Raw genomic sequence first — 20,027 nt, 5'->3', positions numbered from 1 at the left:
AACTTTCACCAGCAGATGTCCTCATAGAGTTCTGAAGCTTCGAGTATTGAACCTTTTTTTTTTTTCTCGATACAATTGGATTGAAAGCTTCACTGGTTCAGAAAGCTTCAGTTCGCCATCACTACTGTTTTGTGCTTGTCCCACACCACCCAGACTTCTGATCTTCAATAATGAAAAAAATTTAATATGACTGAATAAAGTATCAGTAAAATAATCAAAACATAATTGTGGTAATTAAGGTCAGACAACTTTTAATGTGATTGTATATACAAAATGTAGTTGTCCCAAAATATTGCCATCATTTCCACCACAACACTGTAATGTCCTTTTAAAAAGTTTTTATGAAAGATTGTTTGGGTAGTTTCTATGGAGATGAACAGTGACATCACAGCACATGTCTGACATGGAGGAGAGTTTGAATTTCTTCACCAACTTGGAGAAGAAAACTCAAGGTAAATATAGCTTGAAATGAAAATATTTTTATTGTATGTCATTTCCAAACATGGCGTAACATCAATTGAGTTTGTAAATAAATAGATTTTTAATATAAATAGATGTTGTTTAATATCTAATCTGTAATCAAAGCATTTCTAATAAGGGAAGAAGTTTCACTCCCTCGTTACTTCCGGCTTCTGAACTGGTTGCAGTTCCACCAGAGTTCCATATAGGGGGCGCTCACAGGCCAGTACAGAATGAATGGGTCTCTATGGAGCTATACCCCTCAAAATCCACTTTTCTCAGGATATACGTTTTTGTCTAATAATTTGAATGTTGCATTCGAAAGGGGAGGCTAAGAAAATACACACTGCTGGGTGTTAACTTTTTTTAAAGTGGCTTTTCTGTTCTAAAAAGCCTTTTAAAATGTCAATGACCTCATACACATATACGGCCAGAGATACTGCTTTACGGCAAGCTCTGAGTCACTTCCTTTGTTATCTCGAGGCATCGACAACACAGCTAACAGGTTAGGCTCTCCCTGTTAATACACATGCTAGAAAGAGGTTTGCTGATGTTTTAAAGATCACGCCGAAATATTCACTCTGACATTCTGGTTCCGCTTCGGATGCCGTCAAGCGGGATCTCTGGTCGTAATCAGTCCTTCACTGACCAATCAGCATTCATTAGCAGAATGCTAGCGTGTTATGGGCAACAGCGACTCAACCTGTAAGAAATCGAAAGGACATAAGTACTCGTTCATTCAACTTTCGAGCTATAATCCATGTTGAACTTGCAAAAACTACAATCAAATCTGAGATTGTTCAACGACAATCAAGCGAAAGAGACACATTTAGCTGTCTAGCTCCATAGAGTCCCATTCATTTTGCACTGGACCGCGATCACCCCCAGTGGAACTCTGATGGAACTGCAACCAAATTCGATACAATGGGGCTGAATAGGGAGTGGAAAGGCTTTCCGTAGACCGGCTTTGCTGTAATTGTAAGAATTAGCTGGACTGAATATATCTGTAACAGCTGTAGGCTGGCTCCTCAACTACAATGGGTCTCTGGTTAGAGAGATAGACACAGGGAGCAGAGGTCTTGATTCCAGTTAACTTTACTGGTGTTCAGAATCTGGTACAGTGGTTCGAACAGTAGGAACAGCTTCCTGTCTATGTAGGAAGATAGTATGATGCCTGTATGGTGCTGCAACCCGGTCTCACGCCAGGTCATGAAATAGTCACGTTATTTTGATTTATTGATTTGTTTACAGGTCCAGATTTTGACGTTTATTTCGTATACACGTCACGAATTTTGAACGTTTATTTTCGAACCTGCTCTGGGGGACGCAACAACGAGGAAATGAGGCGGCACACGCCGGCCACAACAACAGGACGGACCGCGACATGTGGGATGCGATCCCCAGCGCATCCCCAGGCGCAGGGGCACACAACAACGGGGAAACGAAATGCCACACGCCGGCCAAAATACAACAACGGGACGGGCCGCCACTCGTGGGATGCAATCCCTGGGCGCAGGGGCGCCACACGTCGGCCACAACAACAGGACGGACCGCCACAGTTATATTCATATGCTGCACTCACAGCTTAGCATCTCACAGCATTAACATTAGCGCGTTAGCATTAGCTTAATAACAGCGATGTAGCAACAGTATTAAATCTACTCACAGAAATATTAACAACAATCAAACTCTCCAAATCGTCCTTAACACAGTAAAGCTCTACCACAGAACATCAAAGTAACTGAAACATGGGTTCTGGTTATTTAACAAACTTACTCATTCACGCATACAATGTTCACTCACTACGAAATATGGATGGAGCATAGACAGTATGTGGACCAACAGATCCCGTTGCTCTGGACAGAGACCAGTGAAGGATATTAGAAGCACTTTTCCGGTGAGCGCTTAGCGTTACTGCGCAGCCTCCAACTGAGAGAGACGACATAAATGTGACGTGAGCAACCCGTCTGAAAGTTGGAAGTCTTCTGGTACCTTCAGAAGAAGACTTACGTAAGTCTTCTGGTAGTATTCGGAATGATTGAGAAATCTCAATCATTCCGAATCTTACAGAGACGGAGAGTGTAGGTATATTTAAGGAGATAACATGGGCACAGGCTAATTATTGCTAACTAAAATGCTAGTTAACATTAGTAATTAAACCTAAACAGCTCATGTAAGTCGAAACTGCCTGCAAGCTTCTCCTGTACTATACAGTAATTCCTCTACTATGTGACACAATTGTTAGCCTATTTTTACAAAAACGTCTGCTACAGAGCCATAACATGAGATACAAGGTAATTGAGCCTTTTATACATTGTCGTGTTTCTTTAGAACTAAACAATGGACAAATAGAGTCTTTAAATGCTTCAGATGTAAAGTTATTCGCTGTCAAAGTGACGTCAAAATGAATGGCAGTCAATGGAATGCTAACGGGAGGTGATCACTTTGTAGCATCAAAATGGCGCCATAGAAGGTTGGAGTTCTGAAGCAAAGCTTACCCCCTTGGGACGAAGTAGCAAAGGACCCCAGACCTTGCTTAGTTGTCCGGCCTAATGCCTGTCCCTTTATCTGAATAATACTGCCACCTAGTGGGAATAGTGGGAATTCAGTACAGTAATACTAGCTTGGATTTGTCTACAAAATACAGTAGGATTGTCATTTCCACCACCGTCATTTCCATCACATTACCTTCTTGGTTGGAAATGACAAAGGTGAGGTGGAAATGACATTTATGCTTACAAGGTGCAATTCATAGATTGTGTGGCTACATACAGTGTATTTTATTTATTGAAATGTACAATGTTAATCAAAGTCAACTGCAGAAAGGTCTCAGTCCTATAGGGACAGACTAAAAGAGGACCCTGTCAAATATGAAGAGCGACTGAAGAGAGACAGGGAGAGATACACGAGGAAAAAAGAAAGAGGGGTTGTAAAGCCAATTGCAGATTTGTCAAAGCAAGAACAACGCAAAAGAAGGAGACAATGGAGAACCAATCAAAAAAATGATCAGGAGAAGATGAACAAAGCTATTAAGGTACAGGCCTACCTTTCTACCACTACACCACCAAACTCTGTGCAGCCAGAACATGATGTCGATCCACCTCCCACACCACCCTCACCAACCTCACCATAACCCTCTGCCCAACCTTTAAGTCAAAAACAAAGGGGAAGGAAAAAGGAGGCCGAGAGGTACCGCAAACGGTATGACCGATTAATGAAGAAAGTGAAGCAGGCTGACTCCCCAAATGCCAAGTCAAAAAAAGCAGATGGCAGCACTACCACACACTCTAAGAAGAACTTTGGTTTTCCATAATGCTCTTCTTGCTGAGCTGAGAGACGGATATGAAAATCTGTCCTCCGAGAGAGACAAGCAACTTATTTAGAAGATAATGGCAGGAAAGATCCTCAATAAGTACCGCCTCCTGAAAATGGCTAGAACAGAATTTGGCTTCTCAGTGTAGCCGGGTGGTGAATTTGAACACCATCACATTTATTTCTGGTTTGTTTCAGTATGTATTTTGCGTTCAAAAAATGAAAGAAATGTGCATATGTTTGTTTGTTTGCTGGCAGAGGATACATTTTTAGTTAGTTATTCCAGCCACTAGGTGGCGGTGTCACACGCCAAGAGTTGCGCGGTGCCTCTTGGTCGCTCTCTTTTTCCTTTCGGGCCGATCAGGGAAACAGCATGGTGGAGAATCCTGAGTACATTGTGTGAAATAAAAGGGTAAATATTGCATAACTGGTTAAAAACATGTATGTACAAAAGGTTAAAATGATATCTGTATTCATCTTTTAACTGGATGATATGTTATAGATGAGATTGACTTTGGATGGATGTCGATGGATTTTATGTGTAGCGGCTGACGCCAGTGTTTCCATGTGTTAGCAAGGTATTGTTAGCATGCATAAAGCCTCACCTATGCTAGTTTATATGGTTATTGGTAAAGTACAACAACTGTTTGTGTTTTTTTTATTGTATTTAGACATCAGAGTGACAAGTGTATGACGTTGTGCGCTCCCTGGTGAAGCCCGTTTTTCAGAGTCTGCATTCTGGGAAATGTAAGTGCTTTCTAAGTCAAACTGTACATTTAAGAATCAACTGGAGTTTATTGTGAAGGTATATTCATATTGTTTTATTTTTGTTTTCTGTCAGTGTCCTTAGCCACTGCCGTATGTTTTGGATAATTTTGTGTTAATTATTTTATTTGTTTTTTTGGTTTAGGCCTTTCTGCCAAATTGAAAATACTGCCAATGTTACAGAAATAAACTAACCCCGAAGAAGTTATTGTGTCCTGTGTGGGTCTTAGTTCAGCAGGCTACATCAGCCAAGAGAATGAGAAATAATGAAAAGAGGTCAAATACACAAGGAAGAAGCAAAAAACAGCATCAGCACGGACACAGAAGAGAAAATCAAGCAATTCTTGGAAAGAGATGAAAACAGCAGAGCAACAAGACAAAACAAAAGTGATTCCTTAATGAACTCATGGAAATACTTCATGAGAAATTTAAGAAGGAGTATCCTGGCATACAGATTTCTTACAGTGATTTCTGCAAGAAACGTCCTTTTTGAATTATAGATCCCACAATTAAGGACAGAGACACATGCATATGCAAGACGCATGCCAATATGCAGTTAATGGCAGACAAACTGCTGCAGCACAAAGTGATCAACAGCACTAAAATTGAACATTTGGTTGTCTCTCTGTGCTGCTCACCATACATCAAGGAGTATATGTACAGAGAATGTCCCAACTGTGTGGACAAAGAATTGCAGATCTCGGCCTTTGACCCTGGGGCCCAGAGATATTGGCACGCAAGGCAAAAGCTGTGGAGAGAGAGAAGATAAAGAAAGATGGAACTAAAGAGAAAATCACAGTTCATCTCACTGTTAAGGAGAAAATAGAGGGCACACTGCATACTTGACTAGAAGACTTTTCAACAGATCTAAGACAAAAACTTGGAAAGCATGTGTATAACATCAGGGTATCAGTATGCAGCTCTCCGTGGCCTAAAGGAAAACTTGAGAGAGAACAAAGTCATTCTGCATATTGATTTTGCAGAGAACTTCCAGTGCAAGTACAACAGTGAAGTCCAGGTGGTACATTTTGGAGATTCCCATCACCAGGTCTCACTCCATACTGGTGTGGCCTACACCTGGAAGGATGTAAAGTCATTATGCTCAATCAGCTCTTCTTTTCGGCACGATCCCTCAGCGATATGGGCACATCTAACCCAAGCGCTAACTTACTTGAGAGAGCAACATCCCGCTGCCACCATACTTCATGTGGTCAGTGACGGACCAACGACGCAATACCGCTCAAAAAAACTTCTTCCTCCTCACCAATGTTCCTTACCAAATGGATTGGAAAAGGGTGACCTGGAATTTCTTAGAGGCTGGCCACGGCAAAGGCCCAGCTGATGGGATTGGAGCGGTGGTGAAGAGAGGATGATCTTATTGCAAGAGGGAGGGACATTCCAGACGCACGAGTACTGCTTGAGGAGCTTAAGCAGAAAAAGTCTGCCACCGAGCTTTTCTATATTGAGCTGTTGAGGCAATGGATGTTCACGTTCCATCTGAATTACAGACAATTCGTGGCATGATGAAAATTCATCAGGTATGGTCTCGCTGTTGCTTCTTTATACATTTTTTGGTCTTGCTGTTGTTTCTTAACACAAGTTATGACTAATTGAATGCTCTGACAGCCTTGAAGATGACCTCTCATTCTCCAAGCCAGATGTCATGGAGGATTCTTAGTTGTTTTTGCTCTGCACCCAACGATTGCAACAGTTTCACACCAGAAACAGTCAGGTTTCAGCCATGGGATGAAGCTACCCCCACAACCAAGTACACTTCCTGTCACATCCCAAGATGGAGGTCTGCAACCAATTTTGGACTTGCATGAGGGTCTCATCGATCAGTGGTGTGCAGTGGTGTATGATGGAGATGTGTACCCAGGTATTATTCAGGATGTTGAGTTATACAGTGTTGCTCAAGTGAAAACAATGACCCGTATTGGGATGAATCGCTTTTATTGGCCACTGAGAGATGATGTCATCTGGTACCAACCCATGGATATAATAGGCCTCATCCCCTGAGCCCGTACCAGTGACAAAACGGCACAAGGAGATTAAGACGGAAGTTTGGAAAGAAATCTGCAAGATTTGGCCTTGAATCACATTGCCACCCTCTCTCTCTCTCTCTCTCTCTCTCTCTCTCTTGCTCTCTCTCTCTCTCTCTTACACACACTACCTCACTTTCATGCACACATACTGTAAATTGTCTCTCACACACATACCGTCTGGTCACCCTAAATGCCCTCTGGACAAACCTCCATGCTTACTTCTCTCTCTTCTCTCTCTCTCTCTCTCTCTCTCTCATGCATGCACAGTCCTTGTGTTCAAGATGCTTTACAGTTCATGTTATATGATAATTGATATGATATAGTTTAATGTGTCTTTTAAATGTTCTCTTCAGAACAGTGTTCATCTGAGACCGATTAGAATTTTACAATACCAAACTCACTCACGCACAGCGTGTGTATGCTCAAGATGCTTTATAGTTCATGTTACAATGCATCAACCTGACTAAAGTTTAGGTGTTTTTTAAGTATTCTAAAATTCAAAACAGTGTTCATCTAACCAATTAGAATGTTACAATTTTACAATCACAATTTATGCGTAATTTACATTTTTCATGTGACTATTTGTGGTTGAAGTTGTTTACAGTAAGACTGTAGCTGTTCATCTGGTTATAGAACCAAACAGACTAATGAGACTAAAGATTTGTTAAATGGAATTGTCTGCTTCAGAAGGTTTCAAATAAATGTCTTCTGTTTTTCTACATGGACGTCCATTCATTGTCATTTCCACAACACCCATTCATTTCCACCACCTCATACCTTTTTTAAAAATATTTACAAAATTCTAATTACTCATTAAAAACTTCAGCATAGTTTATGGGATAATGTAATAACACAAGTAGTTATTTTTCTGAAATGTATCTAACCAATCCAATATTATATTTCAGGTTGTGGTGGATTTAAACTTTGTGTTTGGTCCTCATCTATCTATCTATAAATTGCAGGAACGTCATTCTGTCTGTCTGTGTGGGTGTTATGCGAATATGTCTCAATCTTGACAGGTGTCTTGCTACAGGCATGAGTAAGTGCAGTGCCAAGTTTGACAATGTTTGGATTAGAAATGCAAAAGATATAGTTCTTATGTTTGCCATGATTGCTTGGTACGGTAACCTGAACATCAGGGACAAAAACCACCTCAGCCATATTGTAAAGGTGGCTGGTAAGGTGATAGGTTTTCCCCATTCCCCCTTGATGGTTATCTTTGACCAGCAAGTACTTCGCAAGGCCTGGTCTATATTAGACTGCACAAACACCCCCTTCACTCTGAGTTTGTAATACTCCCATCAGGTCGCAGATTAAGAGTACCTCGGTTTAAGACCAATAGGGGTAAAAACTCCTTTGTCCCATGTGCAATAACTCAGCTTAATTTGCACATGTAATGTAGTGCTTGTCTTGTTTTTAGAGATTGTTCCAGTGGTGATAGATTGTGTTGTGTGCAGGAAATCTTTTTTGTACTCATGTCTTGTATTGTTGCCTCTATTTGTATGTTGCTTGTTTCTTTTTATCTTTCACACCTGACTGCATATCAAGTTTCCCATTTGGGATAATAAAGTGACTGAACTGAACTGAGATATCGTTAAATATATAGGTAAAAGAAGCACACATTGGTTTTTGCCACTCTAGCCGCTGGCCACTCCCCCTCTCAACCTGAGGACCAGAGACTGAGAGGGTCGAAGAAAGCAGCGGTGCTTTTTGCAGCTAAAATGTGACATACACCTCAGACCCACAAAAATGTGTTTCAGAATCCCACACATGTAAAGCACAACCAGACAACAAGTGCAGACAGAGCGTGATGCCACAGGCTATCTATCTTGTAAAGCGAGACGTATCGTGTTTGGGGGGAAGGTAACCTGCACATCAGCAGACGCCACATGCAGAACGCTTTAGAACAGCAGAGGGACTCTTTTCCTGCTATTGTATTAAATTGCTGTGAGCTGGCAGAAGATAATGTAGCCTAATCTCTGAGATTATTCCTTCAGAGCGCTGTGCAATGCGAGAAAATCTAAGAGTTGAACCGGGCAGACACATCAGTTTTCATCAGACTCACCCTGGGTCGAGTTAATTAAGTCGCCAAAATACCACCGCAAATCCCCTACTTCACCGTTAACAGTCAAGCCACTAAACCTGTATGGAAATGAGCACCTCTGCTGGAATGTTAAATTCGTTAATGATCCGACACGAGACAACACTTTCTCTCTCTCTCTCTCTCTCTCTCTCTCTCTCTCTCTCTCTCTCTCTCTCTCACACACACTCTCTCTCTCTGCGTGCGCGCACCCCCCTCTTTTAACCCCCCCCCCCCCACACACACACACACGGTACAGTTCTGGTGGTTGATGAACGCAGATGTGCTGATTAGCTCTCATAACCGGCCGGGTGGGTAGCGCCCGTCTGATTACTCCACAATTTCATTGTGATATTTTGTGATTACATTCTGAATCTGCAGCGTTCTCTGTCACGTAAATACAGTAGTACAATGTCTTCCTCTGATGTAGAAGTAGCCTACACTGTAAGTCAGTATAGGCTAGGTGGTTTGGGGTCCTTCTGTAAGTCATTTTGGGGTACAATTTGGTTTTGATGAGTTCTACAAGCAGCAATACCACAAGCCAAGTAATTGCCCGTTCCAAACAGGCACAATTTCAACGGGCACTGCACTAGTGACAATTCATTTACTTAATCCACAAATCTATGGTAATTGCAATATAGGTATAAACAGGTAAAACTATGTGTGAAAGTGGTCTTACACTGTTAAGAAATTATGTATATCATACAATAATTAAATAATCAAATATTTACATGTCAAAAAACACCAATTTGTCTCATAATGTAAGTGCGTTCTCTTATGGATCATCAAACTAGACTATTTATATTAACCTCTTAGATTCTGACAATTTTGATTTGAACACTTTTTTCCCCCTCAAGTTGACAAGGCCAAAAGTGCCTGTCGTTGAAGAAACACATATCTCTATTTATTCTGATGACGTTTCGGCCCTCTGGCCTTCTTTAAATCAACAAGTTAAGTTTAGTAACCCCCCCCCTTTAGGACTTAAATGTAACCCAAGGTCAACTTCCTCTTTATAAATCTCAGCTTATCTACATTTACTTCTGTGTTTCACTTCACTTTACAGAACTGGAAAACGTATTCTAATAATACGTAGAATAAAAAGAGTACATTTTACAATAGGGGAATGGCGTGGTGTGGACATAAAGCTCAAGTCCATTAAATTGAGTCCTAAATTGAAAGTCAATCACATCGAAGCTGTTACTTTAATTTCAATAAAGATTAAACGAAAAGGCTACTCTGCCAATGTATAAAATATGTAAAGATAAGAACAAATGTTTCATTAAGTAAATTTAGCACTGACGTTAAACAGAGAGTGGTAATTCACATGAATCTGGAGGAGATAACGGAGTTAAGGATATACAGCCAGGTCCTGGTTCACCCTGTCTCTGTTTATATGTAAGTGTCAAAATGTTTATTGCAGGCCGTCTCCTGCTGCTCCAACTATGTCATTACTGTTAACTGGAACACACCCTTTATCCAAAGAACATGTTCTTAAAGAACATGCAGAGACATGCTTATAAGGTCAAAGAGTTACGAAAAACAACAGACTTTGAGGTTAATCATTGAGTTTTGTATAGCAACTGCCTGTTGAACCTGATAAACAGCTGAGGTAGCCTAAAGTCTGCCACTTTATTCAGATCAGAGATCATTTACAATATGAAGTAAAGTCATGTTATTCTTTTTTTTTTTTAATCGTTGGAGCTATAGCTCTATTTCTGTCGTATTTATGTGTTCATGCACTAATGTGTGTTTTTTTTTTTTTAACATTGTAGGCAGAGACAGACTGGCCATCTGGAATTTGGGCAAATGCCAGAAGGACCACACCCCTATGGACCCATATGGGCCACTACTGATAATATGTATTTGGTTAATTTTGATAAGTTATTTTATGCATGCAGCCACAGATATTCAAGATTGTACTGCGGCAAGGTGTGTGGAAAGATTCACTCGGAAGGCAGAGTTACTACAGTTTATTTTCCAATTGCTAACACACTAAAATGACATGCATATATAGCACAATTATTGACTGACACACAGAGAGCAAGACCTCTTCTTAAGTCTCCAAAAGTCTAAACACATTTTCTGCTTTACACACATTTTGCAAATCAAAATGGCACTTTTTGAACACAGTTCTCTGCATAAGACACAACAATCTGACATAAAGTCACATGTTTGCTATTTCGAAACACTGCCATTCAAAATGACACTACATGAGCTAATTGGCCAATATATGACACCTCAATGGTTAATTGTTACCACTTCAATCAGGAAGTAAGCAGTATGATGCATCTTTCTTTTTTTTTCTTTTTTTTAAAGTTCTGTTTATTGGTATTTAACAGACGTTACACAACAAAAACAGATCCCACCTCAACCCACAACCCATGCACCCTAACATCCTCTTGTGGTTACAAAAAGGGATCAAATCATTTTAAAACCATTAAACAAATAGACAGACATTATACAGTACACCTTATCCAAGAAAGAAAAGGGAATAAAAAAATTTATAAAATAAAATTAATTAAAGCTGCAAGCAGCGATGACGGGCCCTCGCTTCTTGCCCCGGGGGGTACTGGCAAATGCAACATCACATGTAGACCACACATTCTAAGTTTCATGTAAATCGGAATAACTTTTGCCAAGATAGAACCGTTCATGTTTCGAAACCTACCTACAGGAAGTTGTTCCTCCATAACTTGCGCATCGTGTTAGCTATCAAAATTCTTTTAGTCACGAGGGTCCACCGAGTCTATATCCAAGTTTTCGTGCAGATTGGACTCACGGCCTAGGAGGAGTTAGACCAAGTATGTTTCCCATATATCGCAATGTGAATAATTAATAAAAGAAATTCTCACAGCGCCATCTAATGGCCGATTCACTCTGAATTTGGCATGGATGCTCATGCCCCTATTCGGAAAAACTGTGTCATGTTTGGTGTCAATCGGAATAAATCTTGGTAAGGTATGCAACTTCCTGTTTCGACAGCCCCCTACAGGAAGTTGGTCCTCTGTAACTTGCGCATTGTGTTAGCTATCACAATTATTTTTATAACTTTTAGTCACGATAGTCCACCGAGTCCATATCCAAGTTTTAGTGCAGATTGGACTCACGGCCCAGGAGGAGTTAGACAAATTAGGTTTCCCATATATCGTGATGTGGCTAATTACAAAAAAAATTCTAACAGCGCCATCTAATGGCCGATTCACTATAACTTTGGCATGGATGCTCATGCCCCTATGCGGAACATCTGTGTCATGTTTAGTGTCAATCGGAATAAATCTTGGTAAGATAAGCAACTTCCTGTTTCGACAGCCCCCTACAGGAAGTTGGTGCTCTGTAACTTGCACCTTGTGTTAGCTATCAAAAATCTTTTGATAACTTTTTGTCACATGGGTCCACCGAGTCTATGTGTACATTTTTGAGGAGTTAAAAAAGTAGGTTTCACATAAAGCAAAATGACAACAGCGCCATCTAAAGGCCGATTATCACCATATTTGGCACACAGCCTCAGTAGCACATGAGGAACAACTGCACTAAGTTTTGTGTCCATTGGAATAGCTGTTGACAAGATACAACCGTTTCTGTTTCCACACCCACCTACAGGAAGTTGGTCCTCCTTAACTTGTGCACTGTGTTAGCTATCAATATTCTTTTGATTTCTTTTTTCATGAAGGTCCTCCATGTCTACTTGCAAGTTTTCGTGCCGATCAGACTCACGTCCCAGGAGTAGTTAGACAAAGTAGGCTTCCCATATATCAATATTTTGCTGATTAATAAAAAAAAATTAAAACAGCGCCATCTAATGGCCGATTGCCACCAACTTTGGCACAGATGCTAAACCGGCCATGAGGAACGACCTTGTCAAGTTTCGGGGCAATGCAAATAATTGTTGCCCCGATAAGGCAATTTCCTGTTTGGATAGGAAGTTGCTATAACTTGCGCATTTTTTCAACTATCAAAATTCTCTGGATAACTTTTCGTCATGAGGGTCAACAGATACTACCTGCAAAGATTCAAGAAGATTGAAATCACGGCCTAGGACAAGTTCGAAAGAATGTAAAACACCTGAAAAATGCATAATTAAAAATGGCCGCCTTCCGGTTGGGCGGAGCTAATGAAGGTAAATGGGGAATATGTCCGCAATTATTAGAGCAATATGTGTATTAGATCTGGTGATGATCGGAGCAACTATGTCCATGTTAAGGCCTTCTAAGCCTTAGGGGGCGCTATGGAGCCCGCTTAGAGGTATGGCCCAAATCGCTGTACAGTCATGCAAAGCTCCCAGGTGTTTATGTGTGCGCCAATTTTTGTGAGTTTTCGTATATAATGAGGCCGTCAAAAATGTGCCCAAGTGCTAAATCCAATTAGGGGGCGCTATAGAGCAACCGTACCACTCCCAAGCCTAAATGTGCATTCAGATGAAAGATTTTAATATTTTGCAAATGGCTTCAAAAGTTTGAGAGTTTTCGTGCATCCTAAAGTCCTCAAACATGTGTTCATAAAATGAAGATTTTTTCACGAAAACCAATATTTCAGAAATTTTAGAATTTTGTAATTTTTTCTAAAAATAGCACGATGGAGTTCAAGATGAGACCTATGTTCCCTCAAAAGTTGGTATTTTAAATTATTACTTTTGTCGTAATTAATGCGCACGTTAGGGGGCGCTATGGAGCCCCCTGGCAACGCCCGAGCCCAATTACTACAATACTTTGCAATTTTCACCAGTTGTGACATGTGTGCAAATTCTTGTGAGTTTTCGTGCATACTAACCCCCTCAAAAATGCAACAAAGGACTCGGAAAAATAATAATAATCTGACGAAAAACAATAGGTTCCTTCGCACTTTCAGTGGAAGGCACCGTTGGGGCCTTGCACTTTCGTGTGTGCCATTTCGTGTGTGCCATTTTTGGTCCAAAAGTTTGATTTTGATAATGCTATATAGTTTTGGTTGCAGTCCTTCATTTTGCAGGATATATGAGGTATTTTGCAGTTTGGGTGTGTGGTTTTTTGAATTGTGTTAAGTATTTTGATAAAACCAGCCTAGTTTGCAAAATAGTGTTTTAGCAATTGGACAAAACTGTAATTTCCAAGCTAGGTTATTTACAAAAATAGGGCCGTTGTGTTGCAAATGCCAGGGCCGTTTTTTTATCCCAGTCCGTCACTGATCGTAGGACTGTTAGAAATTAGTGCTCCGACTGTGGAGGAACAGTTCAACATTTTGGGAAATAACGTTATTATTTGTTATTAGCCTATAACTGCCCTAAAAAGCCTAAGTAAATGATGTATTGACCCTTTATAAAGAGTGGTTAGTTAGAAAGTGGTTCTGGTAAGGGTTTGTCAGAGATGCTGGGTCCGAGGTAAGACTGAACTGGCAGAAGATTCCGAAGGTGAGTATTTCTGGGAACACTGAACAGACAGGTTAGAAACACGATAACAACAAGACTGGAAATACTGAATGACGGCTGGAGGTAACGCATACTGTGGTAAGCTAACCATCCAGCAGGGAGAGGAAAGTCAGGCTGGTCTTTGTGTTGTGTGATGGCATTGTTGTATCTTCAGTCAATCACGTTTCAGAATTACTATTGTGCTTTCTGCTTGGGTGATTTTTAATGAATACTATATCTCCATAGTCTTGAGCCATACATTGCTTTGGTATGATTTAATTCATTGTAACATCTTGTGATGTGTGCGTCAGATGGCAGTACTTGGTTTATTGAACTGGAAAGGCATACTTGATGCCTGCTCAGCTGGACTAGTCATTCATCTCTTGACCAATAATTATTGTCAAATCACACACCTGCTGGGCCTTAGTATCGTGTGTGTGTGTGTGTGTGTGTGTGTGTGTGTGTGTGTGTGTGTGTGTGTGTGTGTGTGTGTGTGTGTGTGTGTGTGTGTGTGTGTGTATAGTCTGTCTGGTGGGGCAAAGGTTCTATCAGCTGCCTGCAGTTTGCTTGGTTGTCAATAGATTTTATATCACCTCCTTTGGAGGGTGTGGGTGTTATGGGGTGGAGGGGGCCCCATGAGCTTCAGTGGGGGTACTAATCTGGCCTTGGTTTTTATAGGTGGTTGATGAATTCCAGGTGCGCTGATGAGTAACTGGTGTCAGGTGCGGGGAGAGAACAGCAGGAAGGGCGTGTCCACATACTGTGGAGAGTCAGGGTGACAAACAGGAAACAAAACACATCAACCACACTGCAAGCATACAAACTGAAGAAATAAAACCACTGCCACTGGGCGTGACACATGCAGTATACCCCCAGTTCCATGATTGTCGTCTGTTCAAGTTGTGTGTCTCTGTTTTTATTCTAACACCAAGTGCCTCTCTGATATGGAGTCTTGCCTTCCTCTGGTTACAAGTAGTGGGGGATGGGGCAGAATTGAGGTAGCATATAAACTTTTAAGGGAGAGGGCTTTCAGGAAGGAGATAAGAGAAGTCTGCTTCCAGACTACAAAGATTCCTTAACCAAAAAAAAAGAGGGCCTATATACCTAAACTGCATGGCCTATACCTATACTATAGATACAGTGGGGAGAACAAGTATTTGATACACTGCCGATTTTGCAGGTTTTCCTACTTACAAAGCATGTAGAGGTCTGTAATTATTATCATAGGTATACTTCAACTGTGAGAGATGGAATCTAAAGCAAAAATCCAGAAAATCACTGTATGATCTTTAAATAATTAATTTCCATTTTATTGCATGACATAAGTATTTGATCACCTACCAACCAGTAAGAATTCCGGCTCTCACAGACCTGTTAGTTTTTCTTTAAGAAGCCCTCCTGTTCTCCACTCATTACCTGTATTAACTGCACCTGTTTGAACTCATTACCTGTATAAAAGATACCTGTCCACACACTCAATCAAACAGACTCCAACCTCTCCACAATGGCCAAGACCAGAGAGCTGTGTAAGGACATCAGGGATAAAATTGTAGACCTGCACAAGGCTGGGATGGGCTACAGGACAATAGGTAAGCAGCTTGGTGAGAAGGCAACAACTGTTGGCGCACTTATTAGAAAATGGAAGAAGTTCAAGATGACGGTCAATCTCCCTCGGTCTGGGGCTCCATGCAAGATTTCACCTCGTGGGGCATCAATGATCATGAGGAAGGTGAGGGATCAGCCCAGAACTACACGGCAGGACCTGGTCAATGACCTGAAGAGAGCTGGGACTACAGTCTCAAAGAAAACTATTAGTAACACACTTTGCCATCATGGATTAAAATCCAGCAGCACACGCAAGGTCCCCCTGCTCAAGCCAGCGCATGTCCAGGCCCGTCTGAAGTTTGCCAATTACCATCTGGATAATCCAGAGGAGGAATGAGAGAAGGTCATGTGGTCTGATGAGACAAAAATAGAGCCTTTTCGTCTAAACTCCACTCGCCGTGTTTGGAGGAAGAAGAAGGATAAGTACAACCCCAAGAACACCATCCCAACCGTGAAGCATGGAGGTAGAAACATCATTCTTTGGAGATGCTTTTCTGCAAAGGGGACAGGACGACTGCACCGTATTGAGGGGAGGATGGATGGGGCCATGTATCGCGAGATCTTGGCCAACAACCTCCTTTCCTCAGTAAGAGCATTGAAGATGGGTCGTGGCTGGGTCTTCCAGCATGACAACGACCCGAAACACACAGCCAGGAAACCTGAAGGATCTGGAGAAGGTCTGTATGGAGGAGTGGGCCAAAATCCCTGTTGCAGTGTGTGCAAACCTGGTCAAGAACTTCAGGAAACGTACAATCTCTGTATTTGCAAACAAAGGTTTCTGTACCAAATATTAAGTTCTGCTTTTCTTATGTATCAAATACTTATGTCATAAAATGCAAATGAATTACTTAAAAATCAGACAAAGGGATTTTCTGGATTTTTTGGGATTCTGTCACTCATAGTTGAAGAGTACCTATGATAAAAATTACAGACTTCTACATGCTTTGTAAGTGGGAAAACCTGCAAAATCGGCAGTGTATCAAATACTTGTTCTCCCCACTGTTTGTGTGTAGGCTAGCCTGTACATTGGTGTCTTTAGTTCAATTGGTCAGGGGGATGGCTTTCAGGCTGAGTCAGTTTGAGTTTATCAGCATCACAATGAGTATCAGTCATCCTCCACTGGCAGAAGGTCTAATTTCCCCAAAATGCTTTGCGTGAAAATAACAAGGGAGTGGACTTTTACTTTCAATATCATTCGCACTCTTGACTTTGGGCTCAGCCGTGGGCTATATCACATCTTGTTTGCTACAAGACTCAGGCTACTGAAAATAATGTTTTTCTCTGACATATTTTTGGTTTTTTCTTTGATGACCTTTCTGTGGGACTTCCATGTGTCCAGTTGTGGTAAGCTCTCCGTATAATTTATATTTTTATCATTATGGGGTGATTAAACACAGACGTGCAATCAAATACAGCTTAGTGTTGAAAAACGTTATTTTGTTATTGCTTCAATTAATAAATCGTCTTTATCATGTAGGCCTAAATATAGGCTAATAGCCGTTATTCTTTTTTTCAGTAACTTGTTTGTTTTCTTTCCCTGTTTAGGCAGTATGTAGTATGGTGTTAGTTCTTGAAGCTAGACATGTACAAACCATTTATCTCTCGTTTCTCACATTCTGAATATTATACTAACAAACGTTGTACAATATGCTGTGGCAGTAGGCTACTGTCGTAATTACTGTATGGCCATGCCAAATTAAACTTGGAGTATCTTTCATTAACAAAGCATTCACAGTATTAGGCTAAATTTACCCACCCACTGCTAGACTACAGTCATCTCAAAAAACAGTTTTGACTGTTGTAATCACAGGAGAATAACCGGCAGACCATGGACAAGGCTACTAGATATATTCTGTGATTGACAAAAAATGCAGAAATGCAAATCTAATGATTAAAAAAGCATAACTAGGCTACTTACAAAATGAGTGATATGCCAAATAACATTAAAGCTGGACAATGGCTGATGTTGTGTTTTCAGACCATTTTAGGTTGCCTGGCAACATACCATACCAGTATTAAAGTAGAGATAGGCATTCTATTTAAGAAAAATATAAATGCATTAAATAATGTATGTATCTGATTGCTAGTTTTACAATGAACTGTTTAAAATCAACAAACAACCGTTTCTGTGTTACAGATCCCGACTGTACAGATAAACCTGAGTTCACTCCAACCAGACTGGTAGTGAAGTATGGTGACCCAACCTCTGCCAGCTGCTCTGTATGTCAGCATGCTTGCCTCGGCGACGGCACCATTTCTGATGTGGAGAGCCCTGTTGGAAACTCAACAAAAAACGGAACCACAATTTCATGGACGATTGACAGACTGACTGAATGGCAAACATCTCCCATGTGCTATTCTACCAACTATACTGGTTACCAGTGTTGTAGCACCCTGCCTGTAACTGTGTACCGTAAGTAAACAAAATAACTGTTGTTAGGGATGATTTAATGAGTAATAAAGAAAATGGGTACATGTATGTAGTTTATATTCTTTCCTGTTGTTACTTAATGTGTGCCTGCATGTCTCTCTGTTTGTCTCTACAGAGCCTCCAGATAGTGTTTCCATCAGCTTTGTAAATCACACTGGGCCGATGTTTGAGGGTCATCAGTACACTCTGCAGTGTACAGTAAAGGACGTTGCTCCTGTTGAAAAGCTCGTTGTGATGTTCTACAGAGGACAGACAGCGCTGGGTCAACCTCAGTCCAACAACGACATAGAGAAGAAACCAGTGACTGAGAGCTTCTCTTTAAACATCACACTCAGTAAAGATGATGATGGAGTCCAGTACTGGTGTGAAGCAAAGCTAGAACTGGGACCTGATGGACCACAGCGCCCTCCAGTGGTGATGTCAGAAAACATCACTGCCACTGTGTACTGTGAGTCTGACAAGAAAAATTAACACACTTTGACACCCTTCATTGTCATGTTGGCCACATTTACAGTGATGGGAGAAGCATTTTGATCTGCTATGTAAAGCCGCTCTAATCAATATTTTTAGGCTAAATTAGCAATGGGCGTGACTGCTGGTATGTGAAGGAGTTAGCTTGTACAATGTATTGTATATCTACATCAATGAAAAATCTGTTTAAATTTCAAAATTGTGCCCATGTTACTATAATGACATGTTGTGTCTCTTCCTCACTTACTCCACACACAGATAAGCCTCAACTAAAGTCATCACATTCAGATCTAATCACAGTCGCAGAAGGAAACTCTCTACAACTGAACTGCTTGGCTGTGGGAAACCCCAGCCCCATGTACACGTGGACATCACCTATCCTTTACTACTCCAGTGGCAGCGTTCTCACTATCGACTCTGTAACGTCTGAGGATAAAGGGCGGTACACCTGTTCTGTCAGCAACCACATGGGGACTGTCACTGTGACGTTTAATGTGGATGTCAAAGGTGAGTTTGAAGTGTTGCAGTTGTCTGCAGTAAGCTACGTGGGACTCATTATAGGTGTGATTGCAGCAGTTGTTGTTCTGGTTGTCATCTGTGTAATAATTGGATACTCATTTTTCTACAAATCCAATCGGATGGGACAATACAACCTGAAGGACGTTTTCTGTTTGCACACAAAACACTCTGCCGTGCCCTCTGTAGAGTAAGCCATGTTATCAGAATCAGAATCAGAAAAGCTTTATTGCCAAGTACGTTTACACACACAAGGAACGTGTCTTGGTATCGTAGGTGCATGTCACATTAAAGTAACATGCACAGACACACCGAGTCGCCATATGCGGCGCCATCTCAACTCTCTCCTAACTCTCGCAGGGACAGATACAGCATGACGTGAAGGAGAGGAGAGGGAAATAAAAAAGCGACTCTCAGACTATCCTCATAAAGATAAGAACAGTGTGGGAACAGAAAAAAACACCTCAGCACGTAAGCACAAAAACAGTACCTTTACACTGCTGCACATAACACAACATAATACAACATAACATAACATAAATGTACAGTTGCACATTTAGCGGCGAAGGCGTGGGAAGTTAACAACAGACAACACGAGACAAGATAGCAAGCAGGGTAGGCCTGGGAGGGAGAGGGAGAGAAAGCGACCTTCGCTGAGAGCAGAAAGAGAAGGGTATGTATGTATGTATGTATGTATGTATGTAAGCCATGTGTATGGGCTGGTTGCATTTAGCTCTCCCTCATTTCCTGTCATGTCTCTACTATCTAGCTATCTAATGATATAAAATGCCCCAAATCATAAAAAAGGAGTTTAAGTCAAGTTTCAACTTGTGTAACCTAAACTGAATGGAACAAGTCACTAGCTCTGTCTTTACAGTAGCTTACTTTACTGTAAAGCACAGTGTTACACTTATTAAGGAGAATGTATACAGCTCAGGACAGTTAAAACAAGTATTACAGTTT

The 20,027-nt window shown here is 41.0% G+C and overlaps 1 protein-coding gene and 1 long non-coding RNA gene across 2 annotated transcripts; both read left to right on the top strand.

The window, feature by feature from the left end:
- The first annotated feature begins 3,933 nt into the window (after positions 1-3,933).
- On the top strand, positions 3,934-6,676 carry LOC120558606. The gene is made up of 3 exons (XR_005639156.1): positions 3,934-4,183; positions 4,443-4,518; positions 4,682-6,676. It is a non-coding gene; the product is annotated as an uncharacterized LOC120558606 (long non-coding RNA).
- A 10,081-nt stretch (positions 6,677-16,757) lies between these two features.
- LOC120558590 (cell adhesion molecule 3-like) lies at positions 16,758-19,342 on the top strand. Its single transcript, XM_039799641.1, has 4 exons — positions 16,758-16,990; positions 17,784-18,059; positions 18,193-18,525; positions 18,807-19,342. Exons 1-4 carry the CDS (start codon positions 16,792-16,794, stop codon positions 19,256-19,258), a joined length of 1,260 nt encoding a protein of 419 aa, XP_039655575.1. The 5' UTR covers positions 16,758-16,791; the 3' UTR covers positions 19,259-19,342.
- The last annotated feature ends 685 nt before the right edge of the window (positions 19,343-20,027 follow it).

This window comes from Perca fluviatilis, chromosome 1, assembly GCF_010015445.1.
Source record: "Perca fluviatilis chromosome 1, GENO_Pfluv_1.0, whole genome shotgun sequence".
Lineage (NCBI taxonomy): Eukaryota > Metazoa > Chordata > Actinopteri > Perciformes > Percidae > Perca > Perca fluviatilis.
Note: the sequence above shows the minus strand (reverse complement) of the source record. Positions and strands in the feature narration are given on the sequence as shown.

What these genes read in the sequence shown, in the direction of transcription:
- LOC120558590 (XM_039799641.1), top strand. Translation starts at nt 16,792, where the DNA reads ATGCTTTGCGTGAAAATAACAAGGGAGTGGACTTTTACTTTCAATATC. An exon ending in CCTGCCTGTAACTGTGTACC is followed by an intron (nt 18,060 to 18,192) that starts GTAAGTAAACAA and finishes TTGTCTCTACAG; the next exon opens with AGCCTCCAGATAGTGTTTCC. An exon ending in CATCACTGCCACTGTGTACT is followed by an intron (nt 18,526 to 18,806) that starts GTGAGTCTGACA and finishes CTCCACACACAG; the next exon opens with ATAAGCCTCAACTAAAGTCA.